At 45.6% G+C, this 23,521-nt stretch overlaps 1 protein-coding gene across 2 annotated transcripts in view; it reads left to right on the top strand.

Annotated features, from left to right (window-relative positions):
• Positions 1–23,521, top strand: part of PDE7B (phosphodiesterase 7B) — a 532,107-nt gene that overhangs the window by 495,249 nt on the left and 13,337 nt on the right. For both annotated transcript variants that reach the window (XM_075339855.1, XM_075339854.1), the window contains 5 exons: positions 5,171–5,322; positions 7,203–7,266; positions 11,126–11,221; positions 15,643–15,743; positions 19,647–19,778. In XM_075339855.1, coding sequence (XP_075195970.1) covers positions 5,171–5,322; positions 7,203–7,266; positions 11,126–11,221; positions 15,643–15,743; positions 19,647–19,778 — 545 coding nt within the window. The remainder of the gene's footprint in view (positions 1–5,170; positions 5,323–7,202; positions 7,267–11,125; positions 11,222–15,642; positions 15,744–19,646; positions 19,779–23,521) is intronic.

Here is a 23,521-nt window from a genome sequence, read left to right as displayed (position 1 = left end):
CTCATTGATGGTTACCGGAAGCGGTTGTTCGCAGTTATTTTGGCTAAAGGTTGTGCAACTAAGTATTAGGCTAAAGCGGGCTTTACACACTGCGATATCGGTCCCGATATCGCTAGTGTGGGTACCCACCCCTATCTGTTGCGCGACACGGGCAAATCGCTGCCCGTGCCGCACAACATCGTCCAGACCCGTCACACATACTTACCTGCCCGGCGACGTCGCTGTGACCGGCGAACCGCCTCCTTTCTAAGGGGGCAGTCCATGCAGCGTCACAGCGACGTCACTGAGCGGCCGCCCTATAGCAGCGGAGGGGCGGAGCTGAGCGGGACGTAACATCCCGCCCACCTCCTTTCTTCCGCATAGCTACCGGGAGGTAGGTAAGGAGAGGTTCCTCGTTCCTGCGGCGTCACACGGAGCGATGTGTGCTGCCGCAGGAACGAGGAACAACCTCGTTAATGCTGCAGTAACGATTTTTGAGAATGGACCCCCATGTCACCGATGAGCGATTTTGCACATTTTTGCAACAATGCAAAATCGCTCATCAGTGTCACACGCAACGGCATCGCTAATGCGGCCGGATGTGCGTCACCAATTCCGTGACCCCAACGAGTTCGCATTAGCGATGTCGTAGCGTGTAAAGCCCCCTTAAGAGTGCCAATACTTTTGTCTGGCCCATTTTTGGAGTTTTGTGTGAAATGATCAATGATTTGATTTTTGTTTTCTTTCTCTTTTGTGTTTTTTCATTGCAAGCAAAATAAATGAAGATAATAATACCAGAGAATTTGTGATTGCAATCATTTTCAAGAAGAAAAGCATGTATTATCTGACAGAACTGCAGGGGTGCCAATACTTTTGGCCAGCACTGTATACAGCTCTGGCAAAAATTAAGAGACCACTGCAAAATTTTCCGTTTTTCAGATTTTTCTCTTTATAGGTATATTTTTGAGTAAAATGTAAATTGTTCATTTATTCTATAAACTATTGACAACACGTCTCTGAATTTCCAAGCAATACATTTTTGTATTTATTTTCTGAAAATGAGAAATGGTCAACATAACAAAAAAATTCATTGCTTTCAGACCTGAAATAATGCAAAGAAAACAAGTTCATAATCATTTAGAAACAACAATGCGAATGTTTTGCCTCAGGAAGAGATCAGAAATAGTGATGGGCGAACCCCCCGAGGTTCGTGTTCGGGAGACTTGCCAGAGACTTGTCAAGTTTGAGTTGGGGTTCTGAGATAACGCGAGCTTGTGTCTTTACAGTTATCAGATGGGGCGGGGGGTCTATAAAATAAAGAATATAGTTAATAATAAACATTGTCATTATACTTACCGCTCCCGCAATGCGTCCTGCAGACCCGCTCAGCCGCTGTCTCCCAGCCGCTACTTCCGGGTCCGATCATTAACTTCCGGTGGTATTCACTACACTGCTCGTCACTCAGCAGTCTTCAGCTGTTTTGGGCCATGTTCACGGTGACCTCAGGGTTCACCGAAGTTCATGAGCCATGGATTCGTTTGAACTTTGACTGTCAGTGTGCGAGTCTCGTATCACCCGGCACGGCGCACACTCTCCCGACAGGAGCGGGTCGGCTGCATGTATTTCCAGGCATACCTAAGGCATCCTGAAACTTTAGAGGTCAATATTGTAATTTTAAAGCATATCTGTCATTTCAGGTATCCTTTCAAAATAGGCTGTCATGTTTACTGGAGAGATAAAACCATCCCTGCCATTATATTATCCCTGCCTACATTTTTTCACCAGTTTTCAATGCTATAGGCTCTATCTCTATTTTTCAGGTCCCTCTGACCTAGGGGTTGGACAGTGCAAAGAAATAAAGAGATTCCTGCTTTCTTTTACCTATGTACAACACAGACGCAACAAGGAGGACTTTATACAAAGTACTGAGCTGTGTGGCTGTGAATACAGATTTGTGAGAAGCTGAATCATTTATTGGAAATATGTTGCTTGATCTGAGTGACACTCTGATCCTCACTCTTCCTCACCCTTCCCCTCTGCATAGAGTTTAATAGGAGGTGTAACCTGACACCTCACTGTACTGGACAGATCTACAAGGCACAGAGATAATACAAAGGAAACGCATGCGCACCTCCTCTCCTTGCAAGATGGGGCTGCTGACTGCTGGAGTTCTAAAGACCCAATCTTCGGATCGCTAAAGGTCCCAGCCATTGGACCCTAGCTATCAGCAAGTTATCCCTATCCTACGCAGAGGAGATAACTTTTTTTTTTATAACCCTTCAGGAGTTCTTTAAAAAGTAATATTAACAAAATGTATATAGATTGTATTTTCATATATGGCTGTATTTCCTTTTCTAGGTCAAAACCTACCTTGTATTTCCATAATTACTTAGTTTAGATTAGAACCCAATTACGTAAGCATGTAAAGCACCGCTCCAGCATTTTTTACTGCATCATTGGAGTGGTGCTTTATATCTTAGTGTCCTGCCCCCGTCTTATACTCAACTGCAACTGTCTTCATCTTCTGTCACCATTGCTCCTGCTGGTCTCCTCTGATTTGTGACCTGCGTGGAGCGCATCGGAGGTCACAACTCAATACAACTCTATAAGAGCCTCTTTCTGGCTCTCATAGACTTGCTTTGGGAGCTTGTGATGTAACTTCTGACTTCTAGCAAGTCAGGTGTTACAGTCACTATATGGTGACTTGGGACCAGAGCGATGCGGAAAAAGCATGAACACACTGGATGGCGAGTATAATATCAGGGCAAGTGGACTTAGATTTAAAGCGCCACTCCAGCGCTGAAACCCCACCCACTGGAGTGGTGCTTTAAAGATTTGCCAGAACTAGGAAGACATTTTTACTGGAAAGGCTTATTTTGGAGCTGAATTTATGTTGTGCCAGTCGGCACAGCTATGCCTGAAAACCTAATTGAATGTGAGCTTGGGGTCCAACATTACAGTTGCAAAATAATCTGGTGTTATGTAATCATAATGTGCTCCTCATAAATTAAAGTGATGTTTTTATAATCTGCTTTTATGCTTAAAATACCATACCAAATCAGCATTGATGCAAATGAAAGCCGTATCATATTACCATTGTACAAAGCATTAGTCAGACCCCATGTAGGATGGAAATTGCAGGTCTGGGTTTAGGTAAATGTAATATTATGCCATTTATATGAGAATAAAAGTCTACATATCTTTTCGAAAAGATAAGCAGTGATTTTATAGGAAAGATTGTCTTCTCACTTGTATTTCTGATTCAAGCCGTCAGTGCGAATTTCAAAAAGCCCTGATTTAAAGGGAATTTCCGAAAGGAATGATAAAAGATAGCTATCAACTCACAGATGTTGTCCTGTGGAAACAAGATATTGCCTATCTGCAGAATCGGTGATCATTTGTAATCAGTAGTTGTTTGGCCAGGGGTGTAACTAAAATAGGTGCAGGGGTTAGAATCGCACCTGGGCCCTGGAGTCTAGGCCCTGGAGTCTAGGGGGACCCAAAAGTCCTTCCGGCCTATATGAAAAGACCCATGCTATTAAAGACGTGCAATAATTCGGAGACCCATAGGAGATTTTGCATTGAGGCCCATGAGCTTCAAGTTACACCACTGGGTCTGGCTGCTGGGACCCACCCAGATCGGCAGAATAGGACACTTTTATGCCCATTAGAATGGAGCTGCAACGTTAATGCTTGATTGCCACTTCACTCACTCCCTGTGGGACTGCCGAGCTCTGAAATCACCTTTTTCTGGCAGCCCTACAGAATGAATAAAACGGTGGTTGGGCACGGGGGGTTAAAAAAAAACTGAGATAAAAATTCCCCATTGTGGCGACTGGTGTGGGTTCCAGCAGTCAAGCTCCCACCAATTACCTAACTTTATGTAACTATAGGGTTCTTTACAGTTAGAGCAGTCAGACTGTGGAATGCCCTACCACAAGAGGTAGTAATGGCAGATAGTATAACAGCTTTTAATAAAGGGCTGGATGATTTCCTCAGTACACACAACATTGTTGGTTATAAATGACTTAGTGACTAAATGTAGAACTGGTGGAGGAAGGTTGAACCAGATGGACCTAGAGCTTTTTTCAACCTAAGTAACTATGTAACTATGTAACTATGTAACTGATAGGTAATTACTTGCTTTCTTTAAACAACACTTTCTAAGCACCACTCCAGCGTTTTCTTATTTTTAGATCTGGAATGGCACTTTCATTGTAAGACCCCCTGTATTATACTTACCCTCCGGCGGCTTGACCTTTCTGTGGCATCGCTCCCGTCCCACAACATCATCTTGAGCTTGTAACTTTTGACTGGCTGAAAGTCAAAAGTTATGTCACCAGTGCTCCAGGCAAGTCTATGAGAGCCAGAACAAGGCTCTCATACACTTGTATTGATTTGTGACCTCACTGGAGCTGCCGGCAGGTCATAGACTGACTCAACCCATGCTGGAGAAAGATGAAAATGGCAGCAGGCGAGTATAGGACCAGAGGCAGGGGACTTACATTGAAAAGTGCTACTCCAGTGCTGAAAGTAAAAAAAAAACACTGGAGGGTAACTGTGCTTTTCATTACCTAGTCAGAATATGCTGTCCTGTGTGAGTAAATGAGAAATATTATCATTTCTGGCCGTTACATGGCTGATATCCTGCATTCTCTCCAGTTTGCCCTTTTGCATGCTCTATCTGTAACTTGCAATCCCCCAGTAGCAGGGGAAGACGAGCTGCTGTGATTTCTGCCATACACAACACAGCACATAAGGGGTGTTCCTGCTCCTCCTTCACGTTTTAGCTCATAAAGACAAATCACTAATCGAATCGCAAAGTGTTTCCATTTACTGTTTATGGAACTGTGAATGTCAGAATATTTTACTAGAACTCGATCCTAGTAGATGCTGTAAAATCTGTATTTCGTGAAGACAGATTTCCACATTACTGGGATAGGACACGACAGCTGGTGCTCATAAAACTCTATGGCGAGTAGGATGAAAGAGCTAAAGGCAGACAAACAGTAAGTTCTCCAAAGTAAATGGTAAAAAAAAAGTTAAAGTGTAACTGTGTTTTTAGGTGAACTTGCAGCAAAATGTTTTTTTCACTATTGCCTCTTCCTGCTGGTCATAGCTAAAGTATATGAGACATAAGGTCATCTCTCTTCCAGCACTTTTGTTTATCATGGGTTTTGTGTTATTGCAGATATATCACACTCGGGGGAAATTGGCACAAAGAAAAAAGTAAAGAGACTCTTGAGCTTTCAGAGATACTTTCATGCATCAAGGCTTCTGCGTGGAATTGAGCCACAAGCCACACTGCACCTATTGGATGAAGACTATCTTGGCCAGGCACGGGTAAGAATAAACGCTGTATACGTTCTGCATAGCAGGCCACTAATACCGTATATTGCAATGCTTTACAGTTTACAGTTGTTTTGGATATCATTTGCTTTAATCATCTGTGACAACTTTTCAAAGGGGATTTGTCACCACTTTTGACATGTCTGTTTTAGTATATACTTGTATTCTCCATTATATAGCAATTCTGGAGCATCTTATCTTTTCACCCCTTCCCGCCGTAGCCAATTTTCGATTTTGCATTTTCATTTTCTCCTCTCCTGCTTCCTAGAGCCATAATGTTTTTATTTTTATGTCCACATAGACATATGAGGACCATGCTTGGGTGCCCGGTACTCGTATTGAACAGTTGGATGCTCAGTTAGGTGCGACTTGGGTACCCGAGTAGAAGTCAATTGGCAACTCGAGCATTTTTCAGGGAAATGTTCCAGAAAAATTCTCCTGTCCCCCATTGACTTCCATTATACTTGGTACTCCAGCAGCAACTGCTCTTCCAAGTCCCGAGCATGGTAGGGCTCTCTCATCACTACTTACAAGTACCGAGCACCCAAGCATGGCAGTGCCTGCTCATCACTAGTTACGAGTACTGAGCACCCAAGCATGGCAGTGCCCGCTCATCACTAATTACGAGTACTGAGCACCCAAGCATGGCAGTGCCCGCTCATCACTAATTACAAGTACTGAGCACCCAAGCATGGCAGTGCCTGCTCATCACTAATTACGAGTACCGAGCACCCAAGCATTGTAGTGCCCGCTCATCACTAATTACGAGTACGGAGCACCCAAGCATTGTAGTGCCTGCTCATCACTAATTACGAGTACCGAGCACCCAAGCATTGTAGTGCCCGCTCATCACTAATTACGAGTACTGAGCACCCAAGCATGTCAGTGCCCGCTCATCACTAATTACGAGTACTGAGCACCCAAGCATTGTAGTGCCCGCTCATCACTAATTACGAGTACCGAGCACCCAAGCATTGTAGTGCCTGCTCATCACTAATTACGAGTACTGAGCACCCAAGCATTGTAGTGCCTGCTCATCACTAATTACGAGTACTGAGCACCCAAGCATGGCAGTGCCCGCTCATCACTAATTACGAGTACCGAGCACCCAAGCATTGTAGTGCCTGCTCATCACTAATTACGAGTACTGAGCACCCAAGCATGGCAGTGCCCGCTCATCACTAATTACGAGTACCGAGCACCCAAGCATTGTAGTGCCCGCTCATCACTAATTACGAGTACCGAGCACCCAAGCATTGTAGTGCCTGCTCATCACTAATTACGAGTACTGAGCACCCAAGCATGGCAGTGCCCGCTCATCACTAATTACGAGTACCGAGCACCCAAGCATTGTAGTGCCCGCTCATCACTAATTACGAGTACCGAGCACCAAAGCATTGTAGTGCCCGCTCATCACTAATTACGAGTACCGAGCACCCAAGCATTGTAGTGCCCGCTCATCACTAATTACGAGTACGAGCACCCAAGCATTGTAGTGCCCACTCATCACTAATTACGAGTACTGAGCACCCAAGCATTGTAGTGCCCGCTCATCACTAATTACGAGTACTGAGCACCCAAGCATGGCAGTGCCCGCTCATCACTGGCAATAGCACTAATTCTTGCAGATGAGCAATTGACAGAAAGTAAAATGTATTTTCTACTCTGAACAGTGATGAAGCAAGCTTGCAGGGATAGGGAGGTGAACCCCTTTGTTGGGGGGATCACTGATGTTTATGAAATGAATTCTGGAGCAATGACATATCTTACAATTCACTTATTGTACGGGCATTATTTACTGGAGTAATATACTCTGACATGGACTGCATATTAACTAAACAATTTAGCTAAAAGATGTTTTCTTTCATTCCCAGCATATGTTATCTAAAGTGGGGATGTGGAATTTTGACATTTTCCTCTTTGACCGCCTGACAAATGGTAAGCAGAATTTCTGACGTACACTTACATGCACATGTTTTCACCTACGTGTACGGCACATGGATAGCAAAGTGCAGTACTGAGCGCCTGCTGCTAATTGGACATGTGCTATGGATTGACATCATTAGACATTGTAATCAGGAAATATTTCTATACCATAGGCACCAGACCGGTCTGCATTGTTGGTGTCACTGGTATAAATGACCACAGATTACTTTTCTCATCTCCGTCCCAGCTTTGCGCACATTTAACACCACGATGTTACAAATTGTGTAAGATCTTGTCCGACCAGGTGGCGAGAGGCCGATTAACTCTGCACTCAGCATTAACAATGATGATTACAAACCTGAGTCAATAGCATCAAACATTATATAATGAAAATATAATCAGCTTGATTCTTTCAGCAGATGGCGATTGTTTAGAACAGACACTTATACTGAATTATCTGCCATGTGCTTCTCATGAACCCTCATCATTTCCAGGCCACTTATTTACTTACATTACTGCGAGAGTATTACAATGGCATGGCTCACTCGTCTGGCCTGGAGTAATGTGCACAAGATTCAGGCTGACTTTAGCAGCAGGGGATCGATTGGACAATTTCCACAAAAAGGATTCACTAATCAAAAACATCAAATATTCATTTCCATTGGTGACCTAGACATAACTGCGCAGGACATAGTGGGTATCTTTTTTAAATTGGAGCTTAGCTTCGGGTAGTTCATTGATTGGTATTTACAGTGAATCACAAAAGTGAGTATACCCATCACATTTTTTATAAAAACAAAATAATTGTTTATTATATATTTTCATGGGACAACACTGAAGACATGACACTTTGATACAATGTAAAGTAGGCAGTGTCCAGCTTGTATAACAGTGTAAATTTGGTGTGTCCTCTAAAAAACTCAACACATAGCCATTAATGTCTAAATCGCTTTCAACAAAAATGAAGTGAAAATTGCCAAATTGTACCCAATTAGTACTTTTCCTCCCTGGTGTCATTTGACTCCTTAATGTTACATGGTGTGAATGGGGAGCGATCCCCTGTAATTGTCATTTTTTTTTATAAATGAACTAAAAGGGTAGTAGAATGGTAATCTATATATATAATTGCCTTATTCTGTCTGTCTGTCTGTCTGTCTGTCTGTCTGTCTTGCTCCAAAATTGTGTCCTTACGGTGACACAAAGCTGATTGGCCGCTGGGGTCGCCATGGCCCCGCCCCCCCGCACAGATTGGCCGCTCGCCCAGGCAACTCGCCCACGCCCCGCCCCCTCACGCAATGCACGCTCGCACTGGCCCCGCCCCCCGCACGGATTCCTCGAACCAACCAACACGGAGCCACAACTCCCAGGTGAGTACTGTACCCCCGGGAGCCCACATCAGCGTACGCCGCCAACCCAGCCGACACATACCCTCGCATTGCTGGGGTTGCCGCCGTATGCTGGTGTGGGCTCCCGTGCGAGCGGGGGACGGGATACGCTGGTAACCATGGTAGCATAGTTACCAGCGCATCAAGGTCCTGCAGCGGCGGAACATACACACACGCACGCACACACACACACACATCAGATCACACTCACTCTCACACACACACCTCACACACACATCACATCGCATCCACACACTCACAACATCCTGGGATATCGCTTGCTGCTCGGCGGCTATACTGTGGAGTGAACTTCCAGGACCTGCCGGAGGATCACATGGCCAGAAGCATGTGGTATCTCCGGATGTTGTGAGTGTGAGCGCGTATGTGCAATATCGTCAATGTGTGTGTGCGTGAGTGTATGCGATCGGGTGTGTGTGAGTGTATGCGATCGGGTGTGTGTGAGTGTATGCGATCGGGTGTGTGTGCGTGTATGCGATCGGGTGTGTGTGAGTATATGCGATCGGGTGTGTGTGAGTGTATGCGATCGGGGGTGTGTGTGTGTGTGTGTGTGTGCGATCGGATATGTGTCGGCAGAGGAGCACGGCGTGCTGGAGGAGGCTGGGAGGAGAGAGGCTGATCCTGGGGAAGGCTGGGAGGGGGAGGCTGAGAGAAGAGAGGCTGATGCTGGGGGAGGCTGAGGCTGGGGTAGGCTGGGAGGAGAGAGGCTGATGCTGGGGACAGAAAAGGCTGATGCTGGGAGGAGAGAGGCTGATGCTGGGAGGAGAGAGGCTGATGCTGGGAGGAGAGAGGCTGATGCTGGGAGAAGAGAGGCTGATCCTGGGGAAGGCTGGGAGGGGGAGGCTGAGAGAAGAGAGGCTGATGCTGGGGGAGGCTGAGGCTGGGGTAGGCTGGGAGGAGAGAGGCTGATTCTAGGGACAGAAAAGGCTGATGCTGGGAGGAGAGAGGCTGATGCTGGGAGGAGAGAGGCTGATGCTGGGAGGAGAGAGGCTGATGCTGCGGGCAGAGAGGCTGATGCTGCGGGCAGAGAGGCTGATGAGGCGGGCAGAGAGGCTGATGCTGCGGGCAGAGATGCTGATGCTGCGGGCAGAGAGGCTGATGCTGGTGCAGCATGGGGGATGGAGCACGATGGGGGGTGCGCAGCATGGGGGATGGAGCACGATGGGGAGTGCGCAGCATGGGGGATGGAGCACGTTTGGGAGTGCGCAGCATGGCGGATGGAGCACGTTTGGGAGTGCGCAGCATGGTGGATGGAGCACATTTGGGAGTGCGCAGCATGGCGGATGGAGCACGTTTGGGAGTGCGCAGCATGGCGGATGGAGCACGTTTGGGAGTGCGCAGCATGGCGGATGGAGCACGTTTGGGAGTGTGCAGCATGGCGGATGGAGCACGTTTGGGAGTGCGCAGCATGGGGGATGCAGCACGATGGGGAGTGCGCAGTATGGCGGAGGGAGCACGTTTGGGAGTGCGCAGCATGGCGGATGGACCACGTTTGGGAGTGCGCAGCATGGCAGATGGAGCACGTTTGGGAGTGCGCAGCATGGCGGATGGAGCACGATGGGGAGTGCGCAGCATGGGGGATGGAGCACGATGGGGGGTGCGCAGCATGGCGGATGGAGCACGATGGGAGATGCACACCTCCCCCCAACAAGAATTTTGATGAGGGGTGCCCAAACTTTTACATGCTACTGTATCTGTGTAGGGTTGCATAAATCTCCAGATGATAGCTAACAGGACCCTGTCTGCCGCTAGGTACCAGGATAGAATCCCAAGAGGCACTTTCAGAGCTTACACTGATGCAATGCTCCTTGAGTTCCTCCTTGTGCAGAATAATGCCTTGGCCTATATGGTATTAGAATACAGGCAGTTTCTGTATGGCAAATACATTGACTCCAGATCTCCTTCCACCTGATCCAAACCTCAGGAATTCACCATGTACGGTAGTTAAATCACCTCTATCAGCACTGGGTAGAGCAGTTTCGGGTGGTATTGGACTAGTGTCTCCATATTTCAACAAAGCAAAAAAACTTGTGAAGTTCACACAAAGTTTGTGTATACCAGAGAGGAACTGTATGCGTACTCCATTATTTCCAGCTTCTGTACTCAAAACTTGGAGCTTTTGCATGAGGGCTATTGATTTTTTACTGATCCACAGTTCCTCAAGGAACATAAAGAACTGGAAGTAACCTTATTACCTTTCTGGCAACCGAAGAATGAAAAGGCTTTTGTGGTTCACCACATTCCTGTATTTCCCTTATTCACGAGCTCACAGTCAGTGCTAAAGACAGCAGTTGTGTATTCTAGTGAAAATGTCAGCAATAAAAAGGTGAACAATCCTGCGCCCCAGGATACCAAACGAGAAACCTCAGTTATAAATAGGAGCCCCCCTCGATCGTCCTTATTAAAGGAACTGTGAAAGGGCTTTTTTCTGTTACATAGAACTAATGAAAGCATTTCTGCTTCACCAGGTAACAGCCTTGTAACACTGCTGTGTCACCTCTTCAATGTCCACGGACTTATCCATCATTTCCAGCTTGACATGGTGAAATTGCACAGGTTTCTAGGTATGTTCCTGGCTGTATGTAATATATGACGGATGCACAGTTTAAAAGGACCTGACATGTCTGTGTGATTAAATCCTTGTATTCGATATGAAACAGTTCTGGAATATCTTTTTTTTAATTATGCCTTTTTTCATTTCTGTTCGATTCCTACTGGAACTGTATGAATATTTTGACAAGTTAATGCCATTACCTTTGTCAATTGGAGGTGTCCCCACACACTATAATGGTGAGGCTGTGCGTTATGGCTGGCCATGTGACTTAAGGGTGCTTTACACGCTGCGACATCGCTAGCGATTGCTAGCGATGTCGCGAGCAATAGCACCCGCCCCCGTCGTTCGTGCGACATGTGGTGATCGCTGCCGTAGCGAACAATATCGCTACGGCAGGGTCACACACACATATCTGTTCAGCGACGTCGCTGTGACCGCCGAAAAATCCCTCCTTCAAGGGGGAGGTGCGTTCGGCGTCACAGCGGCGTCACAAAACGGCCGCACTGTAGAACAGGAGGGGAGGAGATGAGCGGCCGGAACATGCTGCCCACCTCCTTCCTTCCTCCTTTGCGGTAGACGCAGGTAGGATGATGTTCGTCGTTCCTACGATGTCACACACAGCGATGTGTTGGGCCACAGGAACGACGAACAACTTGCGGAATGAAACACCAACGACATTATGATTAGGAGCGATGTGTCAAAGATCAACTATTTTTGCCGTTTTTGCGATCGTTGATCGTCGCTCCTAGCTGTCACACGCTGCGATGTCGCTAACGACGCCGGATGTGCGTCACAAACACCGTGACCCCGACGATATATCGTTAGCGATGTCGCAGTGTGTAAAGCACCCTTTAGACATCATCCATCAGCAGCAGCCAATGGCAATGGAGTGTGAAACAAAATAATGTGTCCATTGGCAGGTGACAGGTGGGTGGGGTTTCAGCTGCGCTACCAGCCGCATCCCGTGGCCAAACCTTACTGATGAGTGCTAGTGATGCCATACTATAAAATAAACAAGGAGAAAAATTGTATGAAAAATACCCTGACTATAAATAAATAAATTGCAAGTGCTTAATAACAGGGTACTTAGTATATACATTTTTGCAAAAAGGTAAGAAGCTGTCCCACCTCGTCACGGTGTACCCATCTGGGACAGTCCCTAACCTACTGAAGTTAAAAACATTATCAATACCTGACTTGTGTCATGTCAAAACTCCAATGTGAATGGTAACAAGTGGTCAGCTGTGTCCCAGATTAAATACACAGAAAAGTGGGAAGCAATTAGTTGTTCAGCCTCAGTATAAGGAGGGCTGCGCCCCCAACTTGCAATAAAGCAAGATAGCAGAAAAAACACCAAAAAACTGAGCTGTAGCAAATGTTCAATGCAGCCTCAAGACTAGAAAAAAACTGCTATCTTGCTTTATCGCAAGTTGGGGGCGCAGCCCTCCATTCACATTGGAGTTTTGATAGACACAAGTCAGGTATGTATAATGGTTTTAACTTTAGTTGGTTAGGGACTGTCCCAGATGGGTACACCGTGACGAGGTGGGGCAACTTCTTACCTTTTTGCAAAAATGTATATACTAAGTACCCTGTTATTAAGCACTTGCAATTTATTTATTTATAGTCAGGGTATTTTTCATACAATTTTTCTCCTTGTTTTTTTTCTAGTCTTGAGGCTGCAATCCACATGCTTGTAATGTTGCATGTTTATTGAACATTTGTTACAGCTCAGTTTTTTGGTGTTTTTTGATGCCATACTATGTAGGCGGCACTCCCTATTGACTAGTGGGATGGTAATGCATAGTTCTTAATTCATTCATACATTTTCAGGAATGGAAAAGAGAGGAAGAGTTGTAAGAAAACATGTTCCAGCATTTCATAGGAAGTACCTAATAAAATTGGTATTTCAGGAAAGCGGATAGCACCTCAAAAAAGGTTAAACACATATGTAAAGTAGAATAAGCAGACATTATTTTGGCCCAAGTCAAATTTATATATTTTTGTTTTAGATTTAACATTTTTAAGTAGCTTGATTTTTCTGGAACCCAACACTCTGATACAGTTGAAACCAGAAGTTTACATACACTCTCTAAACAGATACATCTGCATGTTTTTCTCAGTATCTGACATGAAATCAAAATAAACCTTTCCCATTTTAGGTCAATTAGGATGATTTATATTTGCCAAATGCCAAAATAATGACAGCGAGAGAATGCTTTAAGGCATTATTATTACTTTTTGCAAAGTCAAAAGTTTACATACACTAAAAGTACTATGCTTTCAAACAATATGGGACAGCCCATATGATGATGTCATGTCTTTGGAAGCTTCTGATTTATTGGCAACCTATGAGTTAGAGACACACCTGTGAATGTATTTTACTGCACACCTGAATCACACGGCTTCTTAAGCGGGCTTACACGCTACGATATATCAAACGCTATGTCGTTGGGGTCACGTCGTTAGTGACGCACATCCGGACTCGTTTGACATATCGTAGCGTGTAACACAAATGAGCCACTGTGAACGAGCAAAAATACTCACCTTATCGTTGCTCGTTGACACGTTGCTCATTTTCCAAAAATCGAACGTCCTTCTGTGCTCCGGTTGTTCATTGATCCCGAGGCAGCACACATCGCTCCGTGTGACACCCCGGGAACGATGAACTGCAGCTTACCTGCGGCCACTGGCATTGCGGAAGGAAGGAGGTGGGCGGGATGTTTACATCCCACTCATCTCCGCCCCTCCGCTTTTATTGGCCGGCCGCTGTGTGACGAAGCTGTGAGGCCAAATGTCCCTCCCCCTTCAGGAAGTGGATGTTCTCCGCCCACAGCGAGGTCCTTTGGAAGGTAAGTATGTGTGACGGGGGGTTACATCATTGTGCAACACGGGCAACAAATTGCCCGTGCCGCACAAACGATGGGGGCGGGTGCGATCGCAAATGCGATCGCACGATTAATTGCAGCGTATAAAGCAGGCTTTAGTCTAGCATGATTGGACAATCAAAAGAAATCAGCCAAGATCTCAGGAAGAGAATTATGGACTTGCATAAGTCTGGTTCATCTTTGAGTGCAATTTCCAGATATCTGAAGGTGCCTCGTTCAGCTATATAAACAATTATATGCAAGTACAATCAAGATGGGAATGTCCAGCCTTCATACGTGTCAGGAAAGAGACAGGTTCTGATAAACTTGCTTTGGTCAGACATGTGCATATCAACCCAAGAACAAAAGCAAAAGACCTTGTGAAGATGCTGGTGAAAGCTGGTAAGATTGTTCATTATCCACAGTGAAACAAATACTATATCAACATGGGCTGAAAGGCCACGCTGCCAGGAAAAAGTCATTACTCCAAAGGAAACAAAAAAAAAAGCCAGATTAATGTTTGTAACTGCACACAGGAACAAAGACCTTAATTTTTGGAGATGTCCTGTGGTCTGGCAAAACAAAAATTGAACTGTTTGGCCATACACTACATTTGAAGGAAAAAGGGAGACTTTTTGAAGAATTAGAACCTCATCCCAACTGTGAAACACGTGGGTGGCACTATCATGTTGTTTGGATGTTTTGCTGCGGGAGGGCCTGGTGCACGTCACAAAATAAATGGCATCATGAGGAAAGAAGATTATGTGGCAATACTGAAGCAACATCTCAAGACATCTGTAAGGAACTTAAAGCTTGGGCGGAAATGGGTCTTCCAATGGACAATGACCCGAAGCATACTGCCAAACTGATTACAAAGTGGATTAAGAATAACAAAGTCAATGTTTTCGAGTGGCCATCACAAAGCCCTGATCTCAATCCTATTGAAAATTTATGGGCAAAGCTGGAAAGGCAGATGCGAGCAAGGCGACCTACAAACATGGCTCAGTTACACCAGTTCTGTCAGGAGGAATGGGCTCAAATTCCTGCCAACTATTGTGAAAAGCATGTGGAAGGATATTCAAAGTGTTTCACCCAAGTCATACAGTGTAAGGACAATGGTACCAAATACTAATGAAATGTATGTAAAATTTTGACTTTGCAGAAAGTAATAAAATGTCTTAAAACATTATCTCTCTCTCATTATTCTGGCATTTGGCAAATATAAACAATTTTGGTTCCTAATTGACCTAAAACAGGAAAGGTTTATTCTGATTTCATGTCAGATAGTGAGAAAAACATGCAGACGTGTCTTTTTAGATAGTGTATGGAAACGTCTAGTTTCAACTGTACATATCTATTTAATTCACAGTTTGATAGCTACCAGAATATCATTCTTTTTAAAGATTATGAGGTTTGAGTTTCTAGTTTCTCATATGAGATCATCAAGATTCTGTTGGTGCAACAATTAAACATTTAGCTATGGATGCAATTGTTTCATTTACACGTTATAATTAATATGTACAACTTAACAATTAATAAGTATGTCTATTTGGAATTTTTTTAGTCATGGTTCAGGAAGACTACCATGGTCAAAACCCATACCACAATGCTGTCCATGCTGCAGACGTCACACAAGCTATGCACTGCTATTTGAAAGACCCAAAGGTATGTGTGCGCTGTGTAACATTAGCTATCACTCAATAATTACAATACTTACATAATATTACACACTCAGTTTATGTAATACGAAGAAGGCCTGTTTACAAAAATAATTTCCTGTAACTTCTTACTGTTGTTTAACACTACAGTCCCTCTAAAGACAGTCGTTTGACGATAATCTGCATTATTTATCCAGCAAAACTTCTGTAAAGGGTTCTGCCAATGCTTAAAGGGAATCTGTCACCAGGTTTTTGCCAACTAATCTGCGAGCAGCTTATGTGCAGCCAGAGACCCTGATTTCAGCATTGTGTCACTTACTGGGCTGCCTGCTGTTGTTTTGATAAAATCACTATTTTATCAGCAGGAGATTATCCCTAGGGGACTGGTAGTCCTGTCGCCATGCAGTCCTCCATATTGCTGTAGAATACACATTCTGCCTATGCACCGTGTTAATGATTTGTGCAGATTTATACATAGCTCAGCATTCAGACAACTGGTAGATCTGCAACAGATAAAACAGTTATTTTATCAAATTTACAGCAAGAAGCCCAGTAAGTGAGACCTTGCTGGAATCAAGTTCTTTGCCTAAAGTGGGCTTTACACGCTACAATATATCTAACAAGATGTCGGCGGGGTCACGCCGTAAGTGACGCACATCCGGCATCGTTAGTGATATCGTAGCGTGTGACAGCTATGAACGAGCAGAAATACTCACCTTCTCGTTCATTGCTGACACGTCGCTCATTTTCTAAAAATCACACGTGCTGTTGTTCATCGTACCCGGGGCAGCACACATTGCTCCGTGTGACACCCCGGGAACGATGAACTGCAGCTTACCTGCGGCCGCCGGCAATGCTGAAGGTAGCAGGTGGGCGGGATGTTATGTCCCGCTCATCTGCTCCCCTCCACTTCTTTTGGCCGGCCGCTGTGTGACGTCGCTGTGACGCCGAACGTCCCTCCCCCTTCAGGAAGTGGATGTTCGCCGCCCACAGCGAGGTCGTTTGGAAGGTAAGTGCGTGTGACAGGGGGTTACAGGATTGTGCGACACAGGCAACAAATTGCCCGTGCCGCACAAAAGATGGGGCCGGGTGCGATCACAAATGCGATCGCACGAGAAATTGTAAGGTGTAAAGCAGCCTTATACCTCTCAAATGGGATAGCAAAACTCTGCTAATATATTCCCTTTAAGAATTGTGCACACATGTGTTCAACCAGGCTTTACTATACTTTATTAGGTGTTATCTTTTGTAATTATATAAATTCCATAGAATCTTGTCCCATTCAGCAAAAAATAAAATACAATGGCAGCCTATTGGGTTGACATTACATCTGCCAGACATCTACATCAAAACCATCCAGGAAAAAGTGATATAATTTAAACATACAGTGGAACCTCGCTTAACGAGTAACCCAGTTAGCGAGTATTTTGCCTAACGAGCAAAGCTTGCTGTACGAGCAAAATACTCACTTCACACACTTCCGGTTCCGTACATCTACCGCGCTCTAACCTGCACTTGCAGTCCACACAAACGCACACAAGCACGCACAAAACACACACAAACAAACATGCACGCACACACATACAGTATTATGCTCACTTTACCTTCCGTTCCATCGCCGGTCTCATGGTTCTTGTAGTTCGCCGGTACATTGCGACGAGGGAGGAATCCTCGCGGCGAACTACAAGAACCATGAGGCCGGCGATGGAACGGAAGGTAAGGTGAGCATAATATGTGTACCTTCCGTTCCATTGCCGGCCTCCTGGGTCCTGTAGTTCGCCGGTATGCGATGTGTATCGGCATTCGGCAACCATCGCGACAAGGCAGGAACTTCCCGTTAGCCGCTACTCAAAGGCAGCGCGCTGGCCAATCAGAGGCAAGCGGCTCCTGCCTTTGACGTCAGCGCTCTGGCAGCGGACATTCCTCCCTCGTCGTGATGGTTACCCAATACACATAACATACCAGCGAACAGCAAGTCCCAGGAGACCAGCGATGGAACGGAAGGTAAGGTGAGCATAATATGTGTGTGTTTGTGTGTGTTTGTGCGTGTTTGTGCGTGTTTGTACGTGTGTAGAATGGCACAATAGGGGACCAGGATGGGACATTTAACAAAGTTGTGGAACGAATGGTCTGCATTGCAATGATTTCCTATGGGATATCTTGCTTTGCTGAATGAGTAACTTGGTTAACAAGCACACTCCCAGAACGGATTGTTCTCGTTAACCAAGGATACACTGTATATTTCTTTTTACATGGGAGCCTATGGGTTACAAATGGCCATTAGATGGCATTTAAGTTATCTACCATATACAGTTTTTGTTCATGTTTGTTTAGCATCTTGCACCATACATTTTGCGGTATGCTAGGCTTAGAGACAAGTTAAATAAGACACATTTCTAGATACTTTATTTTTAAAAGATTAAAACAAAAAACACTTAAAGGATTTGTCCACTTTTAGGAAAGTTCTCCCCAGACTATGCAAAATACTTAAAGTAAGAAACACAGTAGGTACACATCCTCAGTGTTTCCAGCTCCCTGCAGCTGCTGCAGACTCATGTTTTGGCTGCAGCTTTGATGACATCTCATCAACAGCATGCATCAGTACTCTGGCTTGCCACTGAGCTCAGTGGTTGTGCCAAAGTTGACATGAGCTGATCTCAGTGCATGAGTCGCTGAGCTCAGTGCACTCGCATCAGAGCTTAGTGCTCTCGCGGCAGAGCTCAGTGCACTTACGGTTAAGCTCAGTACACGAGCCACTGAGCTCAGTGCACTCATGGCTGAGTTCAGTGCACTCATGGCTGTCTTCAGTGCACATGCCGCTGAGCTCAGTGCACTCACAACTAAGCTCATTACATGAGGCACTGAGCTCAGTGCTCTCACGGTTAAGCTCAGAACATGAGCTGCTGAGCTCAGTACACGACCCACTGAGCTCAGTGCGCTCATGGCTGAGCTTAGTGTACTCACGATTGAGCTCAGTGCTTGAGCCACTGAACTCAGTGCACTCACGGCTGGGCTCAATTCACAAGACGGTGAGTTCAGTGCACTCATGGCTGAGCTCAGTGCACTCACGCTTGAGCTCAGTGCACTCACGTTTGAGCTCAGTGCTCGAGTTACTGAGCTCAGTGTGCGAGCCGCTGAGCTCAGGGCACTCGCGGCTGAGCTCAGTGCACTCAAAGTTGAGCTCAGTGCACTCACGGCTGAGCTCAGTGCACTCACGGCTGGGCTCAGTTCATGAGACGGTGACGTCAGTGCACTCACGGTTGAGCTCAGTGCACTCACGGCTGAGCTCATTGCACTCACAGTTGAGCTCAGTGCACTCACGGCTGGGCTCAGTGCACTCACGGCTGGACTCAGTTCATGAGATGGTGACCTCAGTGCACTCATGGCTGAGCTCAGCATATGAGCCACTGAGCTCAGTTCATGAACTGCTAAGCTCAGTAAACAAGCCGCTGAGCTCATTGATTGACCAAAGAGTGACACATGCTGTGACATGACGTGACCGCTGCAGCTAAAATACAGAGACCAAAGTAGAAATAAGGAGTCTGCACTGAAGCCAGTGAGGTTGAGTACCTGCTGAGTATTGTACATTTTTTGCAGTTTAGGGCCCACTTTCCCAAAAGTGGACAACCCCTTTCAATTTTGTAATGTAATTACTATACATAAACTATTACTACGATTATATCAGATGGATGATACTAAAGAATGATCTATTGTTTTTCCTTTTTTTCTTATGCACCTTTAGTTTTCCTGTAAGTTTAGATAGCTGAGTTCAGATGACTTTCCTTTGTGAATACAGTTAATGCATTAGACTTGTGTTACGCAAGGTCTTTATACCTGTGTCAGCTGATTCTTTAGTAATATTTGTAAAGAAGGTTGGTTTAGAAAGTAAACCTTTACTTATGTCATACAGCTTGCCAGCTACCTAACTCCTCTGGATATAATGCTGGGGCTGCTGGCAGCAGCTGCACATGATGTGGATCACCCAGGAGTAAACCAGCCATTTTTGATCAAAACTAAACACCATCTTGCCAGCATGTACCAGGTAAAAATCTGTGCGCTTCATGTAAATGAAGATTGAGCCATTTAATCGTCTTTTCCTTATGATATTAAAGTAAGATCATACCACGTGAGAAAAGTTACAGTATATTTTTTGTCAAAATAATAGATAATAGCACTAGTCTGTTGTAGAAAGAAAAGTCTAACACAATGGGGAGAATTACGAAACCGATTAAAATTGTCCAATTGCCCAAAGCAACCAATCACAGGGTAGCTTTCATTTCTTATTCCTCTTTAAAAAAAAATAAGCTGCAGTATGATTGGTTGCTATGCAATAAAGAGTTTTTCTTTGAGGCCCCCTTCACACTTCCGTGAAAAACACGCACGTGTGTTACGGGCCGTTTTTCGGGTCCGTATCCCGATTTTGTGTCCGTTTTTATGGTCCGTGTGGCATCTGTGTGAATTGCGTATGCTAGCCGTGTTTGTGTGTAGAACATCCGTGTGTGCGTGTGGAATTAACGTGTATGTGTACGTGGAATGTCCGTGTGGAATGTCCGTGTGGAATGTCCGTGTGTGTGATGCACAATGTCGTTTATAAATGTCGGCTGACAGCCGACAGAGTTGCGCGATGAGAATGAACTCGGGTGAACTTCACCCGACTTCATCCTCATACCGCGGCTCTGTCTGTGTCGAGTACTGATTAGCGGTCACCTGTGAAGGATTCACCGGTGACCGCTAATCTCCCGAGTGACTGAAGTTTCCCCCCCTCTCTCATACTCACCGATCACCGGCGCGGCGCTGCACGGCATTCACACTGCTGCGGCGGCTTTTACTATTTTGAAAAAGCCGGCCGCTCATTAAACAATCTCGTATTCCCTGCTTTCCCCGCCCACCGGCGCCTATGATTGGTTGCAGTGAGACACGCCCCCACGCTGAGTGACAGCTGTCTCACTGCACCCAATCACAGCAGCCGGTGGGCGTGTCTATACTGTGCAGTAAAATAAATAAATAAATAATTAAAAAAAAACGGCGTGCTTCCCCCCCCCAATTTCAATACCAGCCAGATAAAGCCATACGGCTGAAGGCTGGTATTCTCAGGATGGGGAGCTCCACATTATGGGGAGCCCCCCACCCTAACAATATCAGTCAGCAGCCGCCCAGAATTGCCGCATACATTAGATGCGACAGTTCTGGGACTGTACCCGGCTCTTCCCGATTTGCCCTGGTGCTTTGGCAAATCGGGGTAATAAGGAGTTAATGGCAGCCCATAGCTGCCACTAAATCCTAGATTAATCATGTCAGGCATCTCCCCGAGATTCCTTCCATGATTAATCTGTAAATTACAGTAAATAAACACACACACCCGAAAAAATCCTTTATTAGAAATAAAAAACACAAACATATACCCTGGTTCAACAATTTAATCAGCCCGAAAAAGCCCTCCATGTCCGGCGAAATCCAGGATGGTCCAGCGTCGCATCCAGCTCTGCTACATGGAGGTGACAGGAGCTGCAGCACACACAGCCGCTCCTGTCAGCTCCACGCGGCAAATGAAGAGTGCCGCGCGATCAGCTGAGCTGTCACTGAGGTTACCCGCTGTCAACACTGGATCCAGTGACAGCGGGTAACCTCAGTGACAGCTCAGCTGATCGCGCGGCACTCTTCATTTGCCGCGTGGAGCTGACAGGAGCGGCGGTGCGTGCTGCAGCTCCTGTCACCTCCATGCAGCAGAGCTGGATGCGACGCTGGACCATCCTGGATTCTGCCGGACATGGAGGGCTTTTTCGGGCTGATTAAATTGTTGAACCAGGGTATATGTTTGTGTTTTTTATTTCTAATAAAGGATTTTTTCGGGTGTGTGTGTTTATGTACTGTAATTTACAGATTAATCATGGAAGGTATCTCGGGGATACGCCTGACATGATTAATCTAGGATTTAGTGGCAGCTATGGGCTGCCATTAACTCCTTATTACCCCGATTTGCCAAAGCACCAGGGCAAATCGGGAAGAGCCGGGTACAGTCCCAGAACTGTCGCATCTAATGTATGCGGCAATTCTGGGCGGCTGCTGACTGATATTGTTAGGGTGGGGGGCTCCCCATAACGTGGAGCTCCCCATCCTGAGAATACCAGCCTTCAGCCGTATGGCTTTATCTGGCTGGTATTGAAATTGGGGGGGACCTCACGTCGTTTTTTTTAATTATTTATTTATTTATTTTACTGCACAGTATAGACACGCCCACCGGCTGCTGTGATTGGGTGCAGTGAGACAGCTGTCACTAAGCGTGGGGGCGTGTCTCACTGCAACCAATCATAGGCGCCGGTGGGCGGGGAAAGCAGGGAATACGAGATTGTTTAATGAGCGGCCGGCTTTTTCAAAATAGTAAAAGCCGCCGCAGCAGTGTGAATGCCGTGCAGTGCCGCGCCGGTGATCGGGGAACGGTAAGTATGAGAGAGGGGGGGAAACTGACCGACAGACTGTGAGAGAGGGACAGACAGACAGAGAGACCGACAGAGAGACCGACCGACGGACTCAGGGAGATTGACCGACATACACAGAAATAGAAAGAATGGCCGACATCACTAGAAATAAAAACACCAAACGGACATGGACTATAGGTAGATGCATACGTGTTTACTAACGTGTGTGCACATACCCATAGACTTTCATTGTGTCCACGTGTGCGTGCTCCGTGCAGATAACGGACATGCATCCGTGCAAAACGCAAACACATATGGATCACGGACACGCACACACGGACATAATGAAATAACGCACGTGTGACCACAATCATAGATTAACATTGGTGCATGTTTGTCCGTGTCTCCGGTATATACGGAAACGGAACAAACACGCACGTGTTTCACGGACGTGTGAAGGGGGCCTTAGACAGTTTTCATTAATTCCCATATTGAACTAGTGTGACAGATGTTTGGTTCACACTTGCTTTTAGGATCAAGTTGGTTTTCCAACAACCTTTCCAATATTTTCAATGACAAGATAATTGCAGTTGGGAGCTTTATTTTTCCTCTAAGAAATACTGTAATCTCTCAAATGAGTTTATTCAGGGGGGTTTCTAGACCTACAGTATTAATGATCTGTCAGAGGAATAGGTCATCAATATCTGACCGGTGGAGAATTGACAGCCATTACTCCTTCCAGTCAGCTGCTTGCTGCTCCCAAGATTTCCGGATGTACTGTGTACATTGTTGGAACAGCACTGTTCACTGTGTAGTGGCCATATTCGGGTACTGCTGCTTCTCTTCCATCCACTTGAATGGCAGTGTTTCGAGCTTTGCTGTTGCGACTCCACACACTGATTACATCCAGCCATCACCAGGGCTGAAAACAGCTGATCGGTGGGAATGCTAGGTGTTGAATGTTGGATAGATCATAGATAGTGATGAGTGAGCACTACCATGCTTGAGTACTCGTAACGAGCAGTTGGATGCTCAGATGGGCGAAATAAAGCATTTTTCTGGAAGAGTTCCCTGAAAAATTGTTGAGTTCCCGATTGACTTACATTATACTCAGTCACTTGAGTCTTGTCCATCCAAGCATCCAACTGCTGCTATCGAGTACTGAGCACTCGCTCATCACTAATAATATACCAATGTTGTCCCTTGTCATTCATTATTTTATACAGCTTGTTAAGCGCTAATATTGGATTGACACTATATTATGACACATCTTTGTTCCACCTATACTTTGCTTCGTAAAGGGGTTGTCCCTTAGTGACAGTCTTTGTCCTTGACTTCAGCTTGTTATAAGTCAACAAACCACTGTTTC

This window comes from Anomaloglossus baeobatrachus, chromosome 3, assembly GCF_048569485.1.
Source record: "Anomaloglossus baeobatrachus isolate aAnoBae1 chromosome 3, aAnoBae1.hap1, whole genome shotgun sequence".
NCBI lineage: Eukaryota > Metazoa > Chordata > Amphibia > Anura > Aromobatidae > Anomaloglossus > Anomaloglossus baeobatrachus.
This window is presented reverse-complemented; position numbering and strand designations above follow the sequence as displayed.